General features: G+C 41.0%; 1 protein-coding gene across 1 annotated transcript in view; it reads right to left on the bottom strand.

The window, feature by feature from the left end:
- RET (ret proto-oncogene) overlaps window positions 1-26,162 on the bottom strand; it is a 160,870-nt gene that overhangs the window by 50,903 nt on the left and 83,805 nt on the right. Inside the window, exons 2-5 of the mRNA XM_043989885.1 lie at window positions 12,304-12,567; window positions 8,927-9,214; window positions 4,069-4,310; window positions 801-996 (exon numbers count right to left, since the gene is read on the bottom strand). Coding sequence (XP_043845820.1) covers window positions 801-996; window positions 4,069-4,310; window positions 8,927-9,214; window positions 12,304-12,567 — 990 coding nt within the window. The remainder of the gene's footprint in view (window positions 1-800; window positions 997-4,068; window positions 4,311-8,926; window positions 9,215-12,303; window positions 12,568-26,162) is intronic.

Raw genomic sequence — 26,162 nt, 5'->3', positions numbered from 1 at the left:
GACCTGAGTTCAAATCTGGCCTCAGACACATGACACTTACTAGCTGTGTGACCCTGGGCAAGTCATTTAACCCCCATTGCCCCGCCAAAAAAAAAAAAAAAAGGTTAATGCTAACTGACTTTTGTGTTTTTCCCAAAAATCAAAATCACCTTCAGAATATGGTGATTTGCCACCATTGAAGAAAATAATCCAAAGAATGATTTATAAGCTCTGTAGTCAATTGGAATAATAATAAATAATAATAATAGAATAATGGCAGCATTATTGGAATAAGTGACTCAACCTCCACAGCCTCCCCTTCCCCTACCCTGACTACTTTGAATTCAATCAAACTCATTTTGTAGTTCTGATTTTTTAACAATGAGGGTTAAGTGACTTGCCCAAGGTCACACAGCTAGTAAGTGTCAAGCATCTGACGCTGGATTTAAACTCAGGTCCTCCTGAATCCAGGGTTGGTGCTTTACTGAACCACCTAGCTGCCCCCATCTGATATTTTTTAAACAAGCTTTTGACTTATAGTCCCATCTACTAAATTCAATCTGTGTACTAAAGCAGTGTAGGGCACTGAATACACATATTTTTAATATTATTTAAAAATAAAATATTTATTCTTCAAATAAGATCATCTGATAGAACCGGCTAGGGTCCATTTTCCCACTTCCTTTCATTTATCTGTTCTAAGGCATCAGTACCTTGGTCAAATCAGTAGTCTAGAAAGGTGCAGAGAACTGATGGGGTCTCGAATACTTCTACATCCCTCTCTTTCCTATCTTTACCCCCACCCTCCAAGTCCTCCTTACTGTAGTCGTGCATCATTGCCCGAACACGGCTTCCATTGGAGCTGTAAGAGGTTTCATTTGGTAAGTGCTCCACACGGAAGAACTCCTTGATCCACTGGTCACTGGTTAGCATGGTGTGTATGTACTTTCTTGGGATATCCCCAGAGGATGGTACCACATCTGCATCAAAGACCTGTAGCACTGCCAACACTGTACCCTACAAAGAAGCATAAGCCAAGAGTGGATAGGGAAGGGAGGGGCAGGGATTAGGAGAGATAGGAAAATTCTCTGACCTGCTTTCATAAAGTCAAAACTAGGGTCTCCCACCCACCCCTTTGACTGGCCCTAACAGGAAGCTAGGATCATGAAGTAATGGCTGTCTCCTGTCATACCACCCTGAATGTGCCTGATCTCATCTGTCCTAGCTTCTTTTCAAGGGCTATTCTTCCCTGTCTAACTTCACATCTGGGCTTATCTCCTGGTTCTGTCACTAATTAGCTACATAACCTTGGGGGCCCAGTTGCTTTACCCCTCTGGGTCTTAAGTCTTCTTCTCACTAAAATGAGTGGTATGTGTCAAAGGTCCCTTCCAGATCTTAAACAACATGAATCCTTTTCACTTTATGACTTAGAGAACTCCAATCATGGTGCTAGAATTCATTCTCCCCCATAGAGGGCAGCAATTTCCCAAAATTCAGAGTCAGCTCCCTAGAAGCAACAGATCTAATGGCCAATTTACTTCCAAGAACAATCAAACAGTTGGGATTATGGTTCGATAAGGTATGATTCTATGAGAATTCTTGACGGGAGATGGGGACTGGAAATGAGGGATGTGGGAAAACTTATCAGAAGGAGCTGGTTCCTTACTGCATTTTTAATAATATAAACTTTTCCTTTTTTAGCTTTTAAGGTCCTAGCCAACCTGGCCCCAACCTATCTTTTCAGCATCATTAGACATCTCTGTCTCTGTCTGTCTCTGTCTCTCTGTCTCTCTCTGTTTCTCTCTCTCTCACACACTCACTCACACACACACACACACACACACACACACCCCATAATCTACCTTCAAGGTTCCCAGGTTCCACAATCTGCACTTAAGGCAGTGATGCCCACAAAACAATGCTTCCTGCTAAGCACTGCTAAAACTAATGACCATTACAGGATCAATGGATGGAGATCTGGGAAAGACTTGAGAAACCATTTAATCCAGCACTTTGTTTTTCTATTGAGGAAACTGAGGCCCAGGGAGTTTAAGTAACTTCAGGAAGACTGCTCAAGTATTAAGTGGAAGAGACAGGATGGGGATTCCTGGGGCAGGAGCTCACCACCTTGAAAATAGGGAACAGGGGCTTTCTGTCTAAGAGAATAAAGAGACTCCTTAGGACAAGGGGTAAGGCCTCTGGAATAATCTGAAAATATGTCGAGAATTTTGTTTTGTTTCTAAACCAGAGGGATACAAATTCGGGGGTTTAAGTAGCCAGAGTTCTCCAGAAAGAGACAGAAAAAGTCGTTGACCTCTAAAACTCTGGAATGTCAGATTCTCATTTATTACCTGCTACACACTTCCCCTTACAAAGTATAAGCATCTCTGAAAAGAAAGGGTCATACTTTAGTTATCTAACAACAAAATGAGCAGTTAATAAAATCAGCAACTATTTAATAACTGCCAACTAGGTCCAAACTTCAACTGGGACACAAGAGAGATGTGTGGGGTGGGAGAGAACATGCCCAGGGAGGCAGACAGGTATCATGGGGAGAAGAGCATAGATTTTGAGCAGGAATAGAACTCAGAAGAGTCCAACCTTCTCATTTTACAGAAGAGCCAGAGAGACCTAGAGAAGTCCCAAGTCATGTGACTTGTCCTGGGTCATGAAGGTAGTTAAAGTACCTGAGGCAAAATTTAAATCCCGATCTTTCAGGCTTCAAATCCAGGGCTCTACCATCATGCCACCTAGTGACCATAATTGGTATAAGCCCAATTTTGCTCATTTCAGAATTTTCCCATGGGTCAGCTCTGATCCTATGGGTCATATTCTTGCCCTTGGCCACCCATAACAGGATTGTCTTAGACACAGGGGAGGAATGGTATCTTGTCAAGAGATAGGGAAGGTGACAGCTGGTCTGAGGGTGCGGTATTATTAAAATTAGCCTTTAAGTCCAGTTCTATTAGATCTTTTTTACTTCTCAGGAGGCTTGTTCAGTCATTTCGGTTGTGCCCGACTCCTTTGACCCCATTTGGGGTTTCCTTGACAAAGATACTGGAGTGGTTTGCCATTTCCTTTCCCATCACATTTTATAGATGAGGAAACTGAGGCGAACATGGTTAAGTGATTTGCTTAGGGTCATACAGCTATTAAGTGCCTGAGGCTGTATTTGAGTTCATGAAGCGTTTTCCTGATTCCAGGCCCAGCTCTTTCTCCACTAGCTGCCCTCTCAGGAGGTAGCCACTAGTTTTAGAAAACTGTAAACCCTCTCCTCCTTTTCCTCTTATCCATTTTCCTCAATAGCAGGGAAAGATTCAGCTCCAAAGTGTGGCTTAGGACAAGCATCAAACAAGCAAGAACTAGGGAAAACAAGGAGTTTTGTGCCATGACAGGGGTCAAACATATTATCAATGTGAATTGTACCTAAAGTGTCAGTTCTGGATCAACCACACTGTGAAGGAGCAAAAAAAAAAGGCAGAGCCAATTCAAAAAACACAGACAGAAAGCCCTTAAATAATTTTGCTGAGTTTGGAATGTGCTCAGAGGGAAGCACAAGTACATTCACACACTCACACACACATGTACACACATGGACATGTGCACACACACTTGCACATGTAATACACACATATGCATACATACACACACACCTGGTGGGCCCCGTGTACTTGTGCATCTTTATTCATTCCTGCCCTGTCCTTCTCTGGTTTAGACCTCAGCTGAATGGCACAGTGGGCATGGTAGAGAGAGAATCGAGCAAGGTCTTTGTAGAAAACCCACTGGTACATGACCTATAAAAAACTGACTACCATAAACCATAGTCTCATTGGTTTGGAGCTGGAAGAACTTTAGAGGCCACTGAGTTTACCCCTCATTTTACAGATGAATTAACTTGGACACAGAAAGCTTAAGTAATTTGCCGAGTCATGTCGCTTAGTAACTGACTGAGGCAGGATTAGAATTCAGATCTTCCTGACTCCAAATCCAGCACTTGCTGCCCCTATCTAGTTTTCTTTCTTGGTCTAGGTCTAACAGTGCTCTCTGACTCCATTCCCAGAATCCCTGACCGACCCCCCACCCCCATACCTCTTTCCGTTTGTACTCCACAATTGTGCTGGCTGTGTTGATGCCGGTGGGGAAATTAGGAGGTGAATCATCCTCATCATACACAGTCACAGGAAATGGTACCATCACATCATCTTCTCGCAAACCTTCCCGAACTGTGCACTTGGCGACCAATTCATACTTTTCCTTTTGTTCCCGGTCCAGAGAGTGCCTCATGCTCACCTCCATGGTGTCCTTATCAGAATAGAAGGGAAGGTCTTCCTCTAATTACAAAAGCAAAGACAGAAAATAACAGTGTAAATGCAACATTTTGCAAGGTGGGCAAGACAGTGCCCCATCCAAACAGACCACTAGATGTAGAAACCCATTGTCACACCCCTGATTGAACTGGGTAAGCAGTTGGGGGAAGAACATTGAGGATTGAAGAGACCAGCTAGCTATCTGACCTGGCTCATTCCTGTACTCTCACTATTGGGGGGAGGGAAAAAGGGAAAGAGAAGAAGAGAGAGAGCAGGAGTCTTGTACAAAACAATCTACCTCTGGCTGGCAATCCTTCTAAAGGAACTTTGAAGGGAAATAAGGTCAAGGAAAAGATAACTAAAATGACCAAGAAGCAGCCTAAATATGAAGAAAGACTAAAAATCAAATAAAGATAAAGTAATCTAGCATGGAAATGGATTTATTCATAGTCAAGAATACTATAACTTGGGACAGCTAGGTGGCACAGTAGATAGAGCACCAGCCCTGGAGTCAGGAGTACATGAATTCAAATCTGGCCTCAGACACTTAACACTTACTAGCTGTGTGATCCTGGGCAAGTCACTTAACCCCAATTGCCTCACTAAAAAAAAAAAAAAAAAGAATACTATAACTGGTACAAATAACTGACAATCAGCTAGAGTTGTAAAGTTTGCAAGGCATTTTACACAATAACCAAGTGTGGTTACATTCTGCCCCCCCCTTTTTTTTACTCTTTTAAAAAAATTTTTTTTCTCTAATTACACATTAAACCAATTTTTTAACACTTTAAGTTTTGACTTCCAAATTAAATTTCTCCTCCCCCTGAGATGGAAAGCAATCTGATATAGGTTATACATGTGCAATCATATAAAACATTTCCATATTAGACAAGAGAGAGGAGAGAGAGAGAGAGAGAGAGAGAGAGAGAGAGAGAGAGAGAGAGAGAGAGAGAGAGAGAAAGAAAAAGAAAGCATGCTTCTGTCTGTAGTCAGACAATATTAGTTCTTTCTCTGGAGGCCAGTAGCATGTTTCATCATGAGTCCTTTGGGATTGTCTTTGATCACTATATTATTGAGACATTCTCCTCTTTTTAACAAATGTTGAAAATGAGGCTCAGTGACTTATCCATGTCTAAAGTTATCAAGCGAAGACCAGATGTGAACTCAGGTCTTCTGGACTCCAAGTTCAACACTACTTACTATGCAACAAGCTGCTTCCAAGGAGACACCTTACCTCTAAGACCAATAAAACCTCATTCCTTTCCCCCTAAATCCTGCCTATGTTACTGACACCTTTTCCAGTCTAACAGGATGGAAACATCTTTGCCTCTTTTTCTTTCCCAATAACTTGTTATCATTAGTCAAGTTCTGTTAAGTCTGTCTCAGTTGTTATTCACATCTGTCTCCTCCAATCTGACTCCCATATCTAACTACTTTTGTTCAAGACCCCTTCCTTTTCATGTCTACTATCCAGTCAGTCATTTCAGTTATGTCCAACTCTCTGTGACTCCATTTGGGGTTTACTTGGGAAAGATACTGGAGTAGTTTGCCATTCCTTCTCCAGCTCATTTTATAGATGAGGGAACTGAGGTAAACAGGGTTAAGTGACTTGTCCTAAGCCACAGAACTACTAAGTATCTGAGACTGGATTCAAACTTATTAAGATGAATTCAAAATGATTCCAAGTCTAGTGCTCATCTGGGATACCATCTCTGGTCCACTGCACCACCTAACTACCCTTCATGGATACTGTAACAACCTCCTAACTTGTCCCTGACTCATCTCTTCCCTTTTTAATTAACCCTTTAACCTACTGTGAAAAGTAATATATACATGCATGTGTGTATATATATGTATATATATAGCATATGCATTAAATATGGATGTATATACATGTATAAATAGAATATATTTTCTACATAGCATGCACATGTTATGTGGTTTTTGTATATTTATAATGTGTGTGTATATAATGTATATATAAAATATGAAGGTCTGGGGGCAGCTAGATGGCACAGTGGATAAAGAACTGGCCCTAGATTCAGGAGGACCTGAATTCAAATCTGGCCTCAGACACTTGACACGTACTAGATGGGTGACCCTGGGCAAATCACTTAACCCTCATTGCCCAGCAAAATAAACAAATAAATAAATAAAATTAAAATGTGCAGGTCTGATCACATCCAAATCCAAAACTTATTTTAACCACCACCCATCCAGAGAAGACTATCTCATCTGTCCCAACTCCTCAGCCTACAATTCAAGGCCCCCTGACAATATGACCCTGATGGACTTTCTCCAGGCTTTGTTTCATCACTCCCTTTCACTCTGCTCCAACTAAATTAGATTATTTAACTCCCAAATCTCATTCTCTTCTCAACAGCCTCCATTCATCTTCATGGCTTATTCTCTATGCATGAAGAGACTCACTCCACCCCCTCAGTCTTTTGAAACATTCTTCTTTCCAAGCCCATCTTGGATACCATCTCTGGGCCATTGAAGTTTCTTTGATTCCCCTAAACAGAAATGATTCTTCTTGAATCTCTCAAGTCAATCTGACTCCTTCTATGCATTTAAGCACATTCCAATTTGTGTTTTCATTATTTGTGTATTTGCCTTATTGATCCTATGAATGAATGAATGAAAAAAGCATTGATTAGGCACATACTATATACAAAGCACCAGTGCTTAGCACAGTACCTGGCAGTAACAAATGCTTAATAAATGTAGATTGAAGGAGTGAGTGACGGACTAAATACTGAGGATCCAAAGAGAAAAGAAAGTCTCTGCTCCCAAAGAGCTTTCAGACATCTCAATGGGAGAAGACAGCACATAAAGGGGATGTCAAGTGGTCCTTAGGGTGCAGTGTCAAAGCAGATAGTAATGCATTTTTGCTTCTGTCATTTTCATGGGGAAAAAAACCCTATCTTCTTCTGGTGTAGAATCATTTGACAAGACCAAGGACTCTGATGCCAAAGAATTTCTTTCCTGAGTCCTCAGTAGTGACAGACATTTCTAAAGCATAATATCCATGAAGGCTGGTACTATATAATTTTTTTAAATCTCTATATTCTCAGTGTTGAGGGAGCTAGGTGGCCCAGTGGATAGAGCACTGACCCTGAAGTTGGGAGGACCTGAGTTCAAATCTCACCTCAGACATTTATGAGCAATGTGACCCTGGGCAAGTCACTTAACCCTGCTTGCCTCATTTTCCTCTTCCATAAAATGAGCTGGAGAAGGAAATGGCAAAGCACTCCAGCATCTCTGCCAAGAAAACCCCAAATGGGGTCATGAAGAGACAGACACCGAGTGAAACAACTGAACAATAACAAAGCATTTATATCATGCTTTAAGGTTTGCCAAGCACTTTGCATGTTATCTTATTTGATCCATTCATCATTTCAGTGAAGTAGATGCTTTAATTATTCCCATTTTAGAGACAAGAAAATTGGAGAGATGAAGTAACTTGTCCAGAGTCACATAGCTAGTTAATGACTTGAGAAGAATTCAAACTCAGGTCTTTCTGACTGTCCAGCAGGCTTTAGATAAACTTATGGATCATGGATTTACAGAGGGGGTAATTAAGCCCATTTAAAAACACTGGGAAATGTTCTTACCCTGGATGCTGACAACAGGGAAGACAATCATGATTCTCCAAAATTGTCATTCGGTGTCCTTGTAAAAGATGCCATATATTCGGAGTGGGATGGACCACTGGTATGAGACCAGGAGGAGAGGGAGTGATATTCTTATGTAATCGCAATAAGTAGACTATTAGCCACTGTAAGATACATGCTCCTTGAGGGCAGGAACAGAATTTTTGTTTACTATTTGTATCCATAGGTGGTACAGTGGATAGAGATCTGGTCCTTGAATCAGTAAGATCTAAATTTCACTCTGCCCTCAGACAAAAACTAGCCATGTGACCCTGGGCAAGTCACTTAACTTTGCTCAGCCTCAATTTCACTAGCTTGAAAATGGGAATAATAATACCACCCACCTCCCAGGGTTGTTGTAAGGATAGAATGAAAGAAAACATTTGTAAAGCACTTTGCAGACCTTAAAGCACTTTGTAAATGTTGGCTAGTCTTGCTGTTGTTGTTGTTATTGTTGTTATTATTATTATTACCACCTTGCATATAGTAAGTGCTTTCTAGATTAGGTACTGTCAGCAACAACCATAATCATAATGCGGTCAGAAGACTTGGAGCTGGGAGGAGCTTGGAGATCATCTTCTCCAATCCCTTCATTTTACATGTGAGGAAACTGGAGGCTCCTCCCAGCTCTAAGTCCTCTGTCCCCAGGAGTCTTGTAAGGTCCTTTCAGAGCTCACGTGCCTATGGTACTTGGAGGATCATAAGCACTGCCCTCACAATACCCATAGGGAGTAGGGAGTAAAGGTAGTATCCCCATTTTCATGATGGAAACTGAAGCTCAGAGAGGTCATCTGGCTTGTCCAGTGTCACTCAGTAGGAGATATCAGAGCTATGATATGGACCTGGGTCTCCTACTTCTAAGTTCAGTGCCCCGAGCAGCATAGCTAGTTGCCCTTTGGTCATGAAGGCTAAAGGTGGTTCAGCATTCTCTAGAAAGTCTCTAGTATATTAAGAAGGGAGGCATCCAGGGAACATCATCCTTACCTCCAAGCAACTGGTAGGAAATGCTGATATTTGGGCACAGATGCTGCACAGGAAGTAAACGGAACTGGTGGAAAGTTCCTGGGGGCTTATTCTCCCTGATGCGGAATGAGAGCCCCGTCTCCAAGAAGCAGAACTCCCTAGGCTTCAGGGAGCTGCAGGCTGGCACGGTGGTATTGATGACGGACAGCATCACCTTGGCACAGCTTGGCCAGTGGCAGTCATTCTCCCGGAAGGGCCTGGGTGAGAGGAACACCTGAAGGCAGATGGTGAGTAAGGGAAATCCTCCATCTGCAGAGAGAAGACACGAGAACCAGATACACTTTTGTCAAGTCGATAAGACAACAGGTTCAAAATAAAGCAGGGTGAATATGTGCCTAAGCAATCTCAAATGGCCTTAGTTCGTACTACAAAGGACAGAGGTGAGACTCATCATAGGGCAGCCAGGTGGCTCTGTGGATAGAGCACTGGTCCTGGAGTCAGGAAGACTCCTCTTCCTGGATTCAAATCTGGCCTCAGCCATTCACTAACTTGTTGACCCTGGGCAACTCACTTAACCCTTTTTGCCTCAGTTTCCTCATCTGCAAAATGAGCTGCAGAAGGAAATGGCAAAGCATGCCAGTATCTCTGCCAAGAAAACCCCAAAGGGAATCAAAAAGAGTTGGACATAACTGAAACAACTGCACAACAGCAAAGACTCATCTTCCAGAGAGTGAGGAAAGGAAGGGCATCAAGGTATAAGGGCAAGAACACTGGCCTAATGAACACGAGCTTTCAGGTCTACCTGAACTCTACCAGAACTTACTGTGTGGCTTTGGGAACTTGGTCAGCCTCTTAGCTCACCTGGGAAATGGGGATAATAAGCTCTGATCTCCCGGCCTCTTGGGGCTATTACAGTGAGGGCATAATGACCCTGAGAGTCCCTTTAAAAGAATGTTCTACAAATTAAGATATTACTATAAATCAGGGGTACTTTCATCCATGGTTTTCAGAACATTCTCTCTTTCATCAACTAACAAAATTCTAAAGCTTACCTTCCACTCAAGGCCAGCCTTTGGAAATCTAGCCAGCTTCTGACAGTGCTCAATTACACTTTTAAGTCTCTCTCTTAGGAATAGTTTGCATGCTCCCTGATTGTGCCAGAAGCTAAAGGACTTTCAAAAATGGAAAAAAAATCAAATTAAAATACAAAATGCCAGGAAACCCATAGCCACACACAATCAATTCAGTTTCCTCCACCCTGCTGATATGTGATGTGCCCCAGTTTCCCCAGCTGTACAAATACTGTGAGGATCCAGATGATACAAGGATAAAAAGGGCAAAATCCAAACTTTTCTCTCCTCCTTTATCCCAACTCCCTATTTGGGAGTCCCACTGGCACAGGAGAAATGGCACTCAGTACTTGCTATCATTGCACCTGGGCAGATCCACACCTAGAGCTAGGGGACCTTGGCATTTCATTGTTAGCCAAGGGAATGAGCCCAGGGGCATGGTCTCTCCTCACTCTATATGCATTGGCAAATGAAGTGCATCAAGGGACAAGAAAATAGGATCCATATCTGTTTAAAGGGCAATATCCTCAGGGTTGCCCAAAATTATTGATCCAAGAGAACAAAAACTTTCTTCGTTATACCCCAAGGAACTTCATATCCAATTCCTTCCCATTCGTCAAGGGCCAATTCAAGGCTCACCTCCACCCTGAACCTTTCAGCCAACCCTCTGAATTTCTACAAAGCTTAGGCCATTCAGGGCCCCTAACCCCATTCCATCTAGTATATTATATGGGGTCTCTGGTTTTCTCCACAAGCTCCTGAGTGCATTAGTCATCCTGCACTTCCCTTTGATTTCCCCTAATACCTAGCAAAGTACTGAGTTCATAGCAGTGGCATATGTGATTTGTGGGTAACTTGCATATATGTATGTATGTGGATATTTGTGAAAAACAAATCCTATAATTAATAAAAACATATGTCTAGCTATATCTCCATCTATCTACTTACCTACTTACTTATCTCTATCTAGCTATCCATCTGTCCATTTATCACTCTCTATCTCTATCTACCCATCCATACATATCTATCCATCTCTTTCCAGATTATCCATCTATCCATTTATCCATCCATCCATCCACCCACCCATCCACCCATCTATCCATTCATCCATCCATCCATCAATCCATCCATCCATCCATCTCAATTGTTTCTGTTCTTTTTCTCTATTAGAATGTAAGTTCCTCCAAAGTAGAGATAGATTCACTTCTATGTATCTCCAGCAAACAGTGCAGTGTCTAATACACAATAGACACTTCATAAATGCTTATTGACTAATTGATGCTGAATGAAAGGGTTTTGTTTTCCACCAACTACTATTGCATAAACCAGTTCAAATTCACTTTGTAGTCCAATGGATTTAAATTTTTATAGTTTTATTTACATCTGACCTATCAATTAATGAATAAGCATTTTATGAAATGTCTAGTGTGTGTCAAGCACTGTACTACATCTTAGGGGTACAAACACAATAAATAGAATAACTGTACTTGCAAAGAGGTTATATTCTAACATCTGGGAAAGACACAGAATAATAATAAAGAAGATAAATGCAAAATAGTTAAACACTTTTATCTATTTCTCTAAAAACAAAGTAGTTTGAAGGGGAGGCCACTTGCATATGAAAGGCACCTCAGAGACATGCCCAATTCCTCCATTTTAAAAATAAGGCCCAAGGCCCTGAGAGTTTAAGTGATGGCCCAGAGTGAGGGGCAGAGCTGGGATGTAAATCCAGGTTTTTTGACTCCCAAACTAGTTCTTTTCTCTGCTGTACAATACTACTCCTTAAGACACCCCATCATCTGGATTTCCCTGAAAATATCCAGATTCTTTTTAGAGTGAAGACAGCAGCAGCCTTTGAAAACTGCCTTCCAACCAACCCTTCTAGCCTTAGCTCATATTCCTCCCCTTCATACAATTTATGTTCCAGTAGAACTGTCTACTCACCACCCCCTGATCTTGCCCTGCTTGTTCCCACTTCCATGCCTTTGCTCACTCTGTCACTCATACCTGAGACTGATTCCCCACATCTCTCCTCAAAGTAATCTACCCCTTCCTTCTAGGTCCACCAAGTCCCTTGTGATCCCCAGAGGTCAGAGTAACAGCCCTCTCCTCAAATCTCTCACAACCCTCTGTTTGTAGCTCCCTTAGGTATTTATGGTATTCTGATTTGCCTGACAACTATCTGTAGCCATTTTATCTCCATTGCTAGACTATAAGTTCCCCAAGGACAGGCACTGTTTCATTTTTATAGTCCCAGCACCTGGATTATCTGGCAGATATTTTTCATCAGGGTTCGCTGAATTGCAATGAGTTGCCTCCCTCACTTACTTCGGGCACTCAGTTTCTCCAGGGCCCTCTGATCCAGACTCTGGTTGAGGTAGAGAAGGCCTGTGTCCTCATTAATTTGGAACCAGTCGTTTTTGTGCGGCTGAGATCGGTAAGTGCTATAGAGGTGCTGGCCCAGGCGGAAGTGGGGCACCTCCCCTTGGGTGTCCTGTAAGGCATGAACGTAGAGCAGAGGAGTTCCAACAGGCTCGTCGATATAGAGTTTTTCTGAGTAAGTGTCCCGGGAAAAATAAAGGCCCAATGCAGCTGGAAAGGAAAAGGAAGAAAGATGAGTGAGACAGAAATAACAACAACCAACTTAATCTAGCACTTTACACATGTTATTTCATTTGGGCCTCACAACAACCCTGTTATGGAGGTGATTTAGATAAATAAGGAGGCTGACAAGCAGCTCACATAGACCTTCCGGCTCCAATTCATGATCCTATGTTAGTAATAACATCAACTGACATATATCCTACATTTTACATAATCTCATTTGATATTAACAACTGCCTTGGGAGGCAGATCATATTTCCCCCATTTTCTAAGCATAGGAAACAGGATTAAAATTACCCAGGTTGCTCTGAATCCAAGTCCAATAAACTAGGCCAGGCTCCCTCGGTGACTTCTCCTCTTCACCCCCTCTCTAGCAAAACAGGGCAAGATGAGATAATTATATTTACCTATAGAACTAGCTAACTGCAACTTAATGGAACCTTGTAGGTTCAGTTGTTTCAGTCATATCTGGCTCTTTGTGACCCTATTTGGGGTTTTCCTGGCAGATACTGGAGTGGTTTGCCATTTCCTTCTCCAGCTTATTTTACGGATGAGGAAACTGAGGCAAACAGGGTGAAGTGACTTGCCCAGGATCACACAGCTAGTTAAGTGTCCAAAGCCTCATTCACACTCAAATGCTAATCCAGTAAGGCACTGGCATTTTAAACTTTTTATCCCTAATGGAAAGGGCACCTTTGGCACTTTCCTCTTAAAATCCCTATCCCTCTATGAGAGGGAAACAGTCCAAGATATGGTCATGCAGGAGGCAGCTAGGTAGCTCAGTGGATAAGGCACCGGCCCTGGATTCAGGATGACCTGAGTTCAAATCTGGCCTCAGACACTTGACACTTACTAGCTGTGTGACCCTGGGAAAGTCACTTAACCCTCATTGCCCCACCCCCCAAAATAATATAAAATATGGTCATGCCACCATTGGTCTTCCTTAAGCCCTTCTATAGCTCCCTATTGTCAATAATTATGATGAAGAAAGTAACAATAATAATAGTATTTCTGAAGCACTTTAAGGTTTGCAAAACATTAGGGCACCTTGGGCACCAAGGCAACATAAACATCATTCAAAAAAAAAAAAAAGCTGTTGAACCCACAAAAAAACCAAAAGAACTTTCCAGTAGTTGTGATTATTCTAAATTCTGACTGTAGCAAGAGTTAAAAACAAAGAGAGGATCTGCTTATATCATGTGCACAGAGAAGTGATTTTTTTTAAAGATTCTTTTGCAAACAAGGAAATAAAATTTAGTGAAGTCATACTTTTTTAATGGTTCCCATGGGGGAACTGTCCACTTTCCCTGGGAAGGCTGCCTCGGGATTGCACTAAACTCCTTTCCACATTGGCTTCTTTCACGAATTCACCTAGGCTTGCCTACTGGCTGATCTTTTCTGAGCTCTCTCTGCCAGATAGCTTCCCAATTCCTGGTCTGAGTTCAGGTCAAGCCGTTCTCTCCTAATCTCAATCCATTCTCTACCTCCTTTCCTCTCTCTCTGCCACAAGATTCATATACATATGTATGCATACATACATATATTTTATATATGCATATATAATGTATATACCGATTTGTATGTGTGTATATATGCATGTGTATGTATGTATGTATGTATGTATGTATGTATGTATGTATGTATGCCTGCATGTACACTGACATTTTCACTTTGGTTAGGTGAGTTTTGACCTTATTTTGCCTAGACTCAGATCTCTGCACTGCAGCCCTCTTCCTCCTCCTCTCTCTCCCATGGTAATTTCAAACTCTGCCCCCTAGAAAACTGGGCTATGACAGCTCTCATCTTGTCCTGATCCAGTCCTTCAGGGCACTTCCAGGCTATCTCCACAGCTCCAATGCTGCTGATTGTTTGCCAGACACCTCCTCTTTCCTGTCCAGCTATCTTTGTTGGGGGGTGGGGTGGGGCAATGAGGGTTAAGTGACTTTCCCAGGGTCACACAGCTAGTAAGTGTCAAGTGTCTGAGGCCAAATTTGAACTCAGGTCCTCCTGAATCCAGGGCTAGTGCTCTATCCATTGTGCCATCTAGCCCTCCCCGCCCCCCCCCCCATCAATCTTTTATGTAATATGTATCCCTAGTAGAATGTAAGCTCCTTGAAGGCAGGGACAGTCTTATTTGTGTTTATATCCCTAGACTTTGGCAAAGTGCCCAGCACATAGTTAAGTGCTTCATAAGTATTTTATCTACTTAATGCTTTTTCCTACATAGTCCTCATCTATCTGGCTTCTTAGATTGCAGCTAGGTGGCACAGTGCTTGGAATCAGGAAGTCTCATCTTCCTATTCAAATCCAGCCTCAGACAGTTACTAGCTGTGTGACTCTGTTCAAGTCACTTAACCCTTCTTGCCTCAGTTTCCTCATCTATAAAATGAGCTAGAGTAAAAAATGACAAACTACTCCAGTATCTTTGCCAAGAAAACCCCAAATGGGGCCACAAAGAGGCAGACATGACTAAAAATGACTGAACAAAGAACAACAGTAGGTTGTATGACCAGATACATGCATGTGTATATATGTATCTATACCTAGATATGTATATACACACTCATATATATACACATACACATATCAGGTTACAAAGTTTCTAACAAAGAAATGTATAGTCCTCTTTCTCAACAGACACATTAATGAAACAAGACTCTCTTATGCATTAATGAAACAAGACTTTCTTCTCAGAGAAATAATTCATGAGTTCTAGCACTTTATTAATGGGATCGACTTCATAACAAGCATCAGAATTTGCACATTCCAATTAGAGTTGTCCTCTTCAAAACAATCAATGAAGCAATCAACAAACATTTATTATATACCAGGCACTGTGCTAAAAGCTGGGAAGTCATTTATATAAACTATAATACATAAAATATGATAGGTAAGCAGAAGATAGTCACTTTGGGAAGCCACTCTCTTGTTCTAATGATGCTACCACTGCTCAAAACCTTATGAAAACTCCTATTTGAGAACTAGCTCTAGAGCCTCCAGCAAGGTCTGTTGGTATTGCCCTTCGATGGTGTGACATCTTCATCTGATGTATCTGGGTTTTATTTTTGGAACTAGTCAAAGATCATGAAGAGTCAAATGTAGTGAAAAATGTGGGTGGTCAAAGTAGGAAGTATCATTTTTACTTATAAATGGTTTTTGATTGACAAGAGCAATAGTTTGGGAATTCATAAAGACAGTTCATTAAACTGGCTTTCAAGGCAGTTCTATAATAAGAACGTCAGGGGTATTTGAAACAATGGTATTGTGGCTGAGATAAGACAAGGCAAGAAAGATTAAGTGCTTACTATGCGTTGGGGCACTTGACTAAACTTCGAGGATACAAATATCAACAAAAGGAAAGTGCCCACCCTCAAGGAGCTTATATTCTAAGGAGGAAAGAAAAAAGAAATCTGAAGGTAGAGGAGTATGCCCAGGTGGGACTATGGTAAAGTCCAGAAAATCAGAAGTAGAAACATGAGGGGAATGCAGACTGGATGATTTGAGTCCTTCCACAAAACCCAGGAGTTCCAAGGAAGATCTCACCAATGGGGGAGGGGGGCTGGCCTGGAAGAGGGATGTTCCTGAGGGGAAAGCCCCAGAGATAGATGGATATTCTAGCACCCCTAGTGCTCAGGGAAGTTACAAGGTGAGATTACATTGGCTGTTTGGGGAGGGAGTGGAATTCCCCTCCTGGTAGGACTTTTAGGATATGCCACAAAGGGAATTCTTCATTAGGTATCCTTGAACAAGCTGGCCACTGAGTCCTTTATTTCTCATGATGTCCCCATGAGTTAATGTATAACAGATGAGGAAAATGCATACTACTTGTGTAGGCATAGTGTACAAGACATGATGTCAAACAAGAGCCATTAGAAGAGAAACCTGAAACCTCTCAAATTGAGTCACAGAATATTGGTGCTGGAAAAGGGTCTTAGACATTACCTAATCCAATCCCCTCATTTTACAAATGAGGAAACTGAGGTTCAGAGAAACGAAAGTAATTTGTCCAAAGTCACAAGGTACACTAGCGGCAGATCCTGAACTGGCATCCACATCTCTAGACTCCCAGACCAAGCTAAGCTGCCTAAAATATAGCTCTCTAAAATGATCTCTTGTTTTTTTTTTTTTTTTTTTTTTTTTTGTTTGTTTTTTGCGGGGCAATGGGGGTTAAGTGACTTGCCCAGGGTCACACAGCTAGTAAGTGTCAAGTGTCTGAGGCCGCATTTGAACTCAGGTACTCTTGAATCCAGGGCCGGTGCTTTATCCACTGCGTCACCTAGCTGCCCCTTAAAATGATCTCTTATTCAGACTTATAAAATACAACTACTCTTTTGAAGTATGGAGAGGGTGGGGCAGCTATCTGGGAACCAGTTTGGATAAGACAGACTGGCATCATGAAGACTGGCATCAGGGACTTCCAACTCCACCACTCCCCTTACTTATTAGTTGCTTCCTAGATTCCTCTTCTGACACATCCAACCAATTTTCTGAAATTTCTTTCTCATCAGCTCATTATCTAAATGCCCTCAGTGTCTCTTCTGAAACCATCAGTCCTCCTGGATTACTCAGAACATTCATTAATACACACACCCTTCCTCCCTACTCCTCCCCATCCCTAACCCTTTCCTATAGTCTCCTCTGAATTAGTTTTAATTTAATTTCCACTTCTGTCCTTTGAAGCTCCTGGTCCATGTTGAGTTGAAAATAATTACTTCACATGATATCATCTGCTCCATTTAAAACCAGTCTTGTTGTGATTAGGCTGCCTATTAAGCATTAATCTTTTGTTTTATATAATATCAGTCTTTAATAGATCATCATTTTTCTTGCCCCTTTGATAGTTTATCCCAAGATCAGTATTTGTGCCCCTCCCCTCCAGCTTTTGAAAGTTGTGATTATTTGTCTAATTGGAGAAAGTGCTTTCCTGTTTGAAATCTACTGATTCTTCATAACACAGAGCAAAAAAGAAACAAAACAAAACAGGTCCACTGTGTTCCAACACAGGGAGCTTTCTGAGACTCATTCCTAAAAAGCTGTGGCATTTCCTCAGGGAAAGATAGCCACTCTTCCTGGTATAGACCCCCCAAAAGCCATCCCACCTCTGCTTTATCATTCTGATCCAACGGACAAGTCTCTCTAGTGTGGCCAACCGTGAGTCTCAGACCCAAACAATCTGATCTCCCAGAATCCATGTAGATTTACTACTCAGTTTAACCTACAAGACTCCCTCTAGGGAAGGGGCACTTAACTTGGGGCCTGTGAAATTCCTTTTTTAAAATTTAAATTATTTTTTAATTTTTACTTTAATATTATATATATATATATAATGATTTGCTTTTTGTGTATTTCCTTCCTATGTATTTTATTTTATGCATTTAAAAATATTATTTTGAGAAGGATTCTTTGGGCTTCACCAGTCTACCAACAGAATACAAGACCTTCCCTGAAGTGAAGAAATCTCTGTTCTAGGGAAGAGGAGGAAACCTAGTTTGCTTATGGAATAAAAGGTAGCATCATTTAATGAACATCTATTAAACACTTGCTATGTGCCCAGTTCAGTGCTAGAGATACAAAGATGAAAAAAAAAAAGAAAGAAAGAAAGAAAGTCCAGCCCTCAAGGACATTACATTCTATTAAGAGAAATAACTTTGCACATGTAAGTACATGGAAAATAAATAAAAGGTAATGAGGGGGGGAGGCAAGATAAAGGAGGCACAAGTAAATTGAGGGATGTAGTCCAATCAGAAGAGCCTTCATGAGAAAGGGGGTGCTTAAGCTCTGTTTTGAAGGAAACTGGATTCAGTGAGGAGGTATGGGGGCAGACAATGGAAAGGGAAAGCCAAAAGGGAAATTACTTTGAGGGAAGATTTTTAAAGTAGAGTTAGATTCTAACTCACAAAAAAAACCCTGTCCCTTTACTGGACTGGAATAGAATTGGTTCAGTTATGAGTGCCATATTTAAGAAAAAAGATTGACAGGGGCAGCTAGGTGGTGCAGTGGATAAAGCACTGGCCCTGGATTCAGGAGGACCTGAGTTCAAATCCAACTTGAGACACTTGACACTTACTAGCTGTATGACCTCGGGCAAGTCACTTAACCCTCATTGCCCTGCCAAAAAAAAAAAAAAAGAAAGAAAAGAGATTGACAAACTGGAGCATGTTCAGATTAGGAAAACCAGGGTTTCCTAAGCAATGCTTCAGAGGATTGAGAAGAGCTGAATTCAAATTTGGCTTTAGACACTTACTAGCTGGGTGACCCTGGGCAAGTCATTTCACCCTGTTTGCCTCAGTTTTCTCATCTATAAAATGAGCTGGAGAAGGAAATGGCAAAACCACTCCGGTATCTTTGCCAAGAAAACCCCAAAGGGGGTCAAGAAGAGTCAGACATTACTGAAACAACTGAAGAACAACGACATTTAAAAGAAAGGTTAGATTTGTTTTGCTCAGACTAGAGGGGAAGACCAGGAGAAATGGTGAAAAGTTTCAGAGGAGCAGATAAGGCAACTTGGGAGAGTGGATAGAGTACTGGTTTTGGAGTCAACAACCCCCCAGGTCAAATTCCACCCCTTACTTAGTACCTATATGATCCTTTGTAATTCCCTTAAACTCCCTGGGCCTCAGTTTTCTCATCTGTAAAATGAAGATCTTAGATAAGATGACCTTTAAGATCCAGCTATGATCCTAAGGAAAAACTGCAATGAGCAGAGCTGTCCAGAAGAGGAATGGACTGTTTCAGGAGTCAGCGAGATCCCTCATCACCAGAAAACTCAAAAGCAGCAGCGAAATGACTCTTTGTTAGAAATCTTGTAGAGAGAATTCCTGACTAGGTAAGGATTAAACTAGATACATTGTGTGTGTGTGGTTTCTTCTGATTCTCAAGGTTTATCGGTAGGATTAAATGAAGAACCATTAGATAAATTGGTGCTGAAATCAGTAAGCCTATTCACTTGGACTCTTTAAAGGGAACAGTTCCAAAGAGAAGGCCATGTGACCAAACTGGAGACACCCAAGGGAGTAGGAGTCAGTGCCAACAAGAGAGAGTTAACAGGGCACAGCCTGATGAACCCTTCCCAATGGGACAGCAACACCTGAAGTAGAGCAGCCCATTAACTCCCTCCCACTGAGACTGGGAAGGGGCAGGGAAGGGATATAACCAGGGATACTGCCTGAGAGCCTCAGGAATGATGGTGTGCTAGCCATTGAAAAAAAGAGGGAACCCATTTGTTGGTGTAAAATGAGAAGGCTGCTCCTAGACCTTGGTATACATTTACATCAAACTCTTGCTTAGTACACCTGGAGAGGCTCAGACAGCTAGCTCTGGGATAAAGGTAGCTGCTATCAAGGTCACTCCTGGATTAGAGCTGCCTGGGGTTATTATTATTATTATTATTATTATTATTATATCAAGGAAAGGGATCCCACTCAGATGGGTATAATTGCTTCCTGGCCCCAGAGGTCACTGGGAGAAAAGCACTCATGAGCTTCGTATACTTGGAAGTTTCTAGATGAGAAGCTTCTAGACCTAGAAGGTTCATAGATTATAGGTTTTGTTTGTTTTAACTAGAAGGGAACTAAGGGAGGCCAACTTGTCCTAAACTCTTGTTTTAGAAGAAAGGAAACAAACTCAGAGAAATTAAGTGACTTGACAAAGGTTGGGGATTGGGGGGACTTCCAGAAAAGGCACAGGCAGAAATAAGGGATAAATGAGGCAGGAGAAGGGGACAAGGTTAAGGAGATAGGTAAGTTAGAGAAGATAGATAAAGACAAGGCCAGCAAAAACTCAAAACAAAGGTTAGGGGAAAAAAACAAGCTAAGGTTTTTCCATATGGTAACAACACAGACGGGCTCTCAATCAGATTTTACTGACTGGCTTGTTTTAATCGAACACAACCCCTTCAAAATTACTCCCAGAAAATATCCCTACGACTCATTTCTCTACTTGTGGGCCAAATTCTAATCACCCCCAAGGCCCACGGAAGGTCCATTGTATGGGGAGGGGGGCAAATTTGGATACTTTTCACAATGGCAGTTGAGTTCTCCTTCATAAAGTTTGGGATTTAAGCAATTTAAGGAGAGAAACATGTTTAATCAGGAAATGAAGGAAATAAGAAACTTGGTGAATCAAGTTCACATAGCATACATAATGCTACACAAACAATCTGCCTAGCCCAATTGTCTTTAAGCCCTTCAAGTCTTTTCTGAAGATAAGGTTTCAAGACATAAGCAACTAACCTTTCTCTCCCACGGTACAGAATCCATCAAAGACCATTATCTGTTTATTCATCAGCGGGAATGGGACCTCATGATATTAATATAACTATTCTCAAAGGCTTCAACTCCAAGGCAGGGCACTGGCTAGGTAGAAGCTCTTGATAATACATGCAGGAAGAAAAACTGAGATTTGCTATTAATAAGGCACCATCTGTGGCATAGGATCAGATTTCAGCAATCAATTAGCTGTGGGTTTTGGGCACCCGGTTCCTTGCTTGGGAACTTATTATTGCCAATTGGCAATTAAAGGCTAGAGTGAACATGAATCTTTTTGACATGAGCCTTTCTGTACAACTGGAAAACTAAGGACAAACAATCATTTACTGCTGGAGAAATTACCAGCTTTGATGAGAACAGCTATTCCAGATAGAAGCCAAGAATAGAAGGTTAGGCCTTGCCCTCCCATCTCACCATTTTATCAACTCATTAAATAGACCTTGTCCTGTTCAATATCTTTTAGCTGTGACTTATATGAATACATATATAGCAATTCTTGTTGATGAAATTATATGACAAAAATCTCAGAAGAGTAACTAGCATATTGCAAATAATAACAGCTAACATCCATATGGTGCTATCCACATATGATCTCATTTGATCCTTGTAACAAAACTATGAAGCAGGTGGTATTATTATTATTCCCACTGTATAGATGAGAAAATGGAGAGTAAGTGTAAAGTTAATGACTTGCTGAGAGTGATATGCAGCTAAGGCAGACATTGAATTTGGGACTCCCTGACTCCAGGTACAGCACTCTAACCACTACCTAACTGCCTCTACAGAGAATCAGGTTTCAAAATTATCAATAGGCAGGAAGATGAGCTAAATTTAGACAACAAAATGAAATAAGGGTAAATGCAAAGTACATTTTGGTTCAAAAACCAAAGTCCACAAGCAAAGATGACATGGCTTATCAGTAGAACCAGTATGAAAAATACAGAGAGGCTTAGACAACCACAAACTCCATATGGACCAACAGTGGGATGCCGCTAATTAAAAAGCCAATGTAATGTCAGACTGCATTAACAGAAGGCAGTTGGGGCTAAGAGGTAGGGAGGGACAATTCCATTCAATTCTGGACTGCTCAGTCCAGTCCTGGAAGTTTGTGACAAGTAGGGTTGCAGACTGCACTTTAAGAAAATAATGACAGAAAAGCACCCAGAGAAGAGAGACCAGGTTAGTGAGAAGTTCAGACACTTATCACAGAAAAAATTGTTTAAGAACCATAATTAGAAAAAGAGAAGCCTCAAGGAGGCTAAGCACTTGTGTTCCAGTATTCGAAGGGCTGTCATGTAAAAGGCAGGGCAGTTAGGCAGCACAGGGGCTAGAGCATCCAGCTTGAAGTAAGTAAGTCCTGACTCAAATTCAGTCTCAGATACTTATTAGTTGTGTGACCCTGGGCAAGTCACCTTACTCTGTTTGCCTCAGTTTCCTTATCTATAAAAATGATTCAGAGAAGGAAATGACAAACTGCTCTGGCATCTTTGCCAAGAAAACCCTTACTGGGGTCAAAACCATGCCTGCCCATCATTTGGAATGCTGAACTGTCTACCAGATACTCCTTCTTCTTGACATGGAACCAACACAACTTCCTTTCCAATCATCCATTTCTTGGATGATGTGGGCAAAGTTTGTATTCAATTTATTCATTTATGCACTTAGGATTTGTACTCTTACTAATTCTAAAAAGGGATCTGAGACAATAGGAGAAACACTAAAATACACTATAACCCAATAAATTAGTTAGCCAATGACAAATGACAGTTGGCTTCTGTCAAAAAGTTGTAATCTTTCCAATTACTGAAAGTATTCAAAAACTGGATGACCACTTCTCAAGGTTACCCTCAATGAGCATTCCTGCATTGATAGGAGGTAGGACTACATCATGCCCAAGGTCCCTTCAAACCCTAAGTATCTAGAGTTCTTTGAAAAAAAAAACAGTAGGTGACTAGAATTCATAGCTCTTGTGGATGGTTCCTCAGTTTCCTTTATCAGTTGTGTCTTGTAATACATGTTTATTAGCTCAACTTTTTCTCCCAGTTCCCTAAATCCTTTAATTCTTTCTATAGAGAGCAATTATGGTATATCAATGGAAATACCGTCCTAACAAGATGGCCCTTGATGCCACACTGCAACCCACCAGGCTTTGGCAGCTAGGTAGCACAGTGGATAGAGCACTGGTCCTGAAGTTGGGAGGACCTGAGTTCAAAACTCACCTCACACACTTACTAGATGTGTAACCCTGGGCAAGTCACTTAACCCTAATTGCATTAAGACATCCAGGACCATCTCCGGTCATCCTGATATATATATCTTGCCACTGGACCCAGATGGCTCTGGAGGAAAGAGTGAGGTTGGTGACCTTGCATAGTCCTCCTTCTCTTAAATCCAATTCACTGTAAGTCATGCCATCACTCCCAATGTCATGGTCTTCTTTAAGAAGGAAGGACAAAAACAACACCCCTCCAACCCCCAGGTTAAAGCTATCTATACTATGGGGGAGAGTTAGGAGTCTCCTGTCAAAAACATCATGAATTGCACAAAGCAAATGTGGAAGACAAATCCAAGAGAGAAATGCCATAAAACATGGGTGGAGCTAATTAAAATGTTTTGGTGGTGGAACACAAATGACTAAAGATTTTAAGAACTTAGTGTACAAGTTCTGTATATGGACCTCATACATTACTGAATTTTAATAATAGTGTCTGTAGTGTTCATTTTACTTAGCTCACACACTACTATTATGCTTTTACACAAGTAAAGTTCATTCTTCAATTAAATGTTAAGGGTCTTCTACTTTCTGTATTTATGACTTGTTTTCCCCAATAATTCTGTAAACTTCTTAAACCTCATTCTTGAAACTACTCTCCACCCTTTCTCCTCCTTTCCACTGTTCTTTGCCGGGGGCCTGAGTAAGTTCTAGAAACTTAAGGAAAATGAGGGTTATGCCATAGGATTAAGCTGCTTATCACCCAGAATTGGAATGCAAAATAAATGATTTGGTTCTAAGGGTAATTCCTTGCTATATATAATCATCACATGAAAGTGCTTAATGCAGGCCCAATTTTCTGTAGTACTTCTTGGTTGAACTACAGTTATAAATTTATGAATTGAGGATAACCAATGGGCCACAAACCCATTGGCAAGTTAGGGGGGGTGTCAACCACAAACATATGGAGACTTCCCCAAGTGGATTGGGCAGATGAGGACAATTTGTTTCAACAGCCATGAGGTCAGTTAAAACAGATGCTGCAGAACCACTAGAGCTTGGTCAGATATTGAAGATGCCAAGATGCATCCATTGTATCCTGGGCCATTGCCAGTTGTCCTGACTTTTGCCTTACCACTGGACTTCTAGAAGAGAGAGTGAGGCTAAAGACTTTGTGCAACTCTGCCTCACTTCAATCCAATTCACACGTGAGTCAAGACATCACTGTGATGTCATTGATCTTCGAATATGAAGGACAAACAACAGATCTATGAATGCTATGCCAATCAAACTAAAATAATCCATTTTATCATTATTTCCATTATGGATAGTGTGGCAGTTTGGTTAGAGGGCCAGTCTTGGAATCAGGAAGACCCAGTTTTCCAGTGTGGTCTCTGATATCTTCTAGCAGTGGGAGCACAGAGAAGTCAATTAAACTCCCAGTGCCTTCAGCAATTCTCCCAGATTGTAATTATTGAAGTGTTTTCAACCTGAATTGTTGGAAAGAATTTCCACACACTGAGTCCTTTTTTCCCCTTTTTCTTTTAATGAATCTGTGATTTAATCAATGTAGGGAGTTCCCATTCAGTAATTTCCTCCACCAATGTAGATCTGCAACTTCTCTGGAAATGGAAAACATTTCAATTTTATTGAAGTTGGCTTCTGCTCACTATCATCCTAGCCATACAGAGTTTTTGGCAGGACTGTATTTCATGGCCCATATGCATTTTGTTTATCATTGTCTTTGAAAGGCATTTCAGATACAATGTCACATTTGCACATTTTTATACATGATTCTAAACAGGAAGTACTTGTTATTGACCAACTCCATGCAATTTGCACATGCGTCCATAAAACATAAAAATTCCATGGGAAATCCATGATCCTTTTTTCCCTACACTCACAAACACCATCTTTTCATATTCCCAAATCTATTTTGTAGATTTCCCAGGGCATATTCATGTCTTTGAAAACTGCCTGGGGGTACTTAGAGTGACTTATACAGGGTCACTTATCCAGGGCAGTACAATGCACAGGCAAAATTTGAATGCAAGCCTCCCTCATTCTAAAGATAGCTTTCTATGAACTATGTCATGTTGGTTCTCCTGAGTTTTTCATCACTTATGAACAAGGCAAAGGGTGGAATGGGGTGGGGGAGAAAGGTCTTCTGCCCAATCAAATATTTTTCTTTCTTTTTCTTATATTTTATTTTCCCCCAATTACACGTAAAGGCAATTTTAAACATTCATTAAAATTTTTTTTGAGTTCCAAATTTTCTCCTTCCCTCCTTCACCTCCCCCACTACTGACTGAGACAATAAACAATTCCAAACAAACATTTTTTCAAGGAGAGTCTAGAGATGCATATTGCAGCATCTGGGAGTTCTGTAGTTAATATTTTGAATATAATTGGTGGGTATGGGAAGAGTTTGAAGGAAAAGGGATTTAGGGGGAAAATAGATTTTGAGCCACAAGGAACCTAAGAGATCATAACTTCATTTTATCTGTGGGGAAACTGAGGTCCTGAGAAATGAAGTAATTTGCCTGAGCTCATGCAAGTATAAAGCAGAGCCAGAGTTCAAAACCAGGTCTCAAACCACAATACTCTTTCCATTACTCTCCCAAATAGACACCCTCTTTTCATATTCTAAAAGCTGTTTTGCAGACTTTCCCATGTTTTATGGGTTGATATGTGAATTTCATGGAGTTGGTCAATAAACAGCTTTTCATGCTTAGGATCATGGTAAAAACATGCAAATGTGACATTGTACCTATAATGCCTCTCCAAGACAATGATAAACAGAATGCATGTGGTCCATGAAAAGCAATCCTGCCAAAAATATATATATGGCTAGGATGATGATAGTGAGCAGAAACAAACATAAAACTAAAATGCTTTCCAGTCTGTTTCTACATTTGAACTATACTGGTTTAATATTTCTCTTCATCTCCTGGCCAGAGATCCTTTCTTATTGAATAAATAGCAGAAGATGGAAACACCCAAGAAATGGTGGTAAAAAGAACACTTGCTTGGATGTTAGGAGTCTTGAGTTCTAATCCAGGCTCTACTACTATTGACTATCTGTGTGACCTCAATCAAGTCAT

The sequence above is a fragment of the Dromiciops gliroides genome, chromosome 2, assembly GCF_019393635.1.
Source record: "Dromiciops gliroides isolate mDroGli1 chromosome 2, mDroGli1.pri, whole genome shotgun sequence".
Classification (NCBI taxonomy): domain Eukaryota; kingdom Metazoa; phylum Chordata; class Mammalia; order Microbiotheria; family Microbiotheriidae; genus Dromiciops; species Dromiciops gliroides.
Note: the sequence above shows the minus strand (reverse complement) of the source record. Positions and strands in the feature narration are given on the sequence as shown.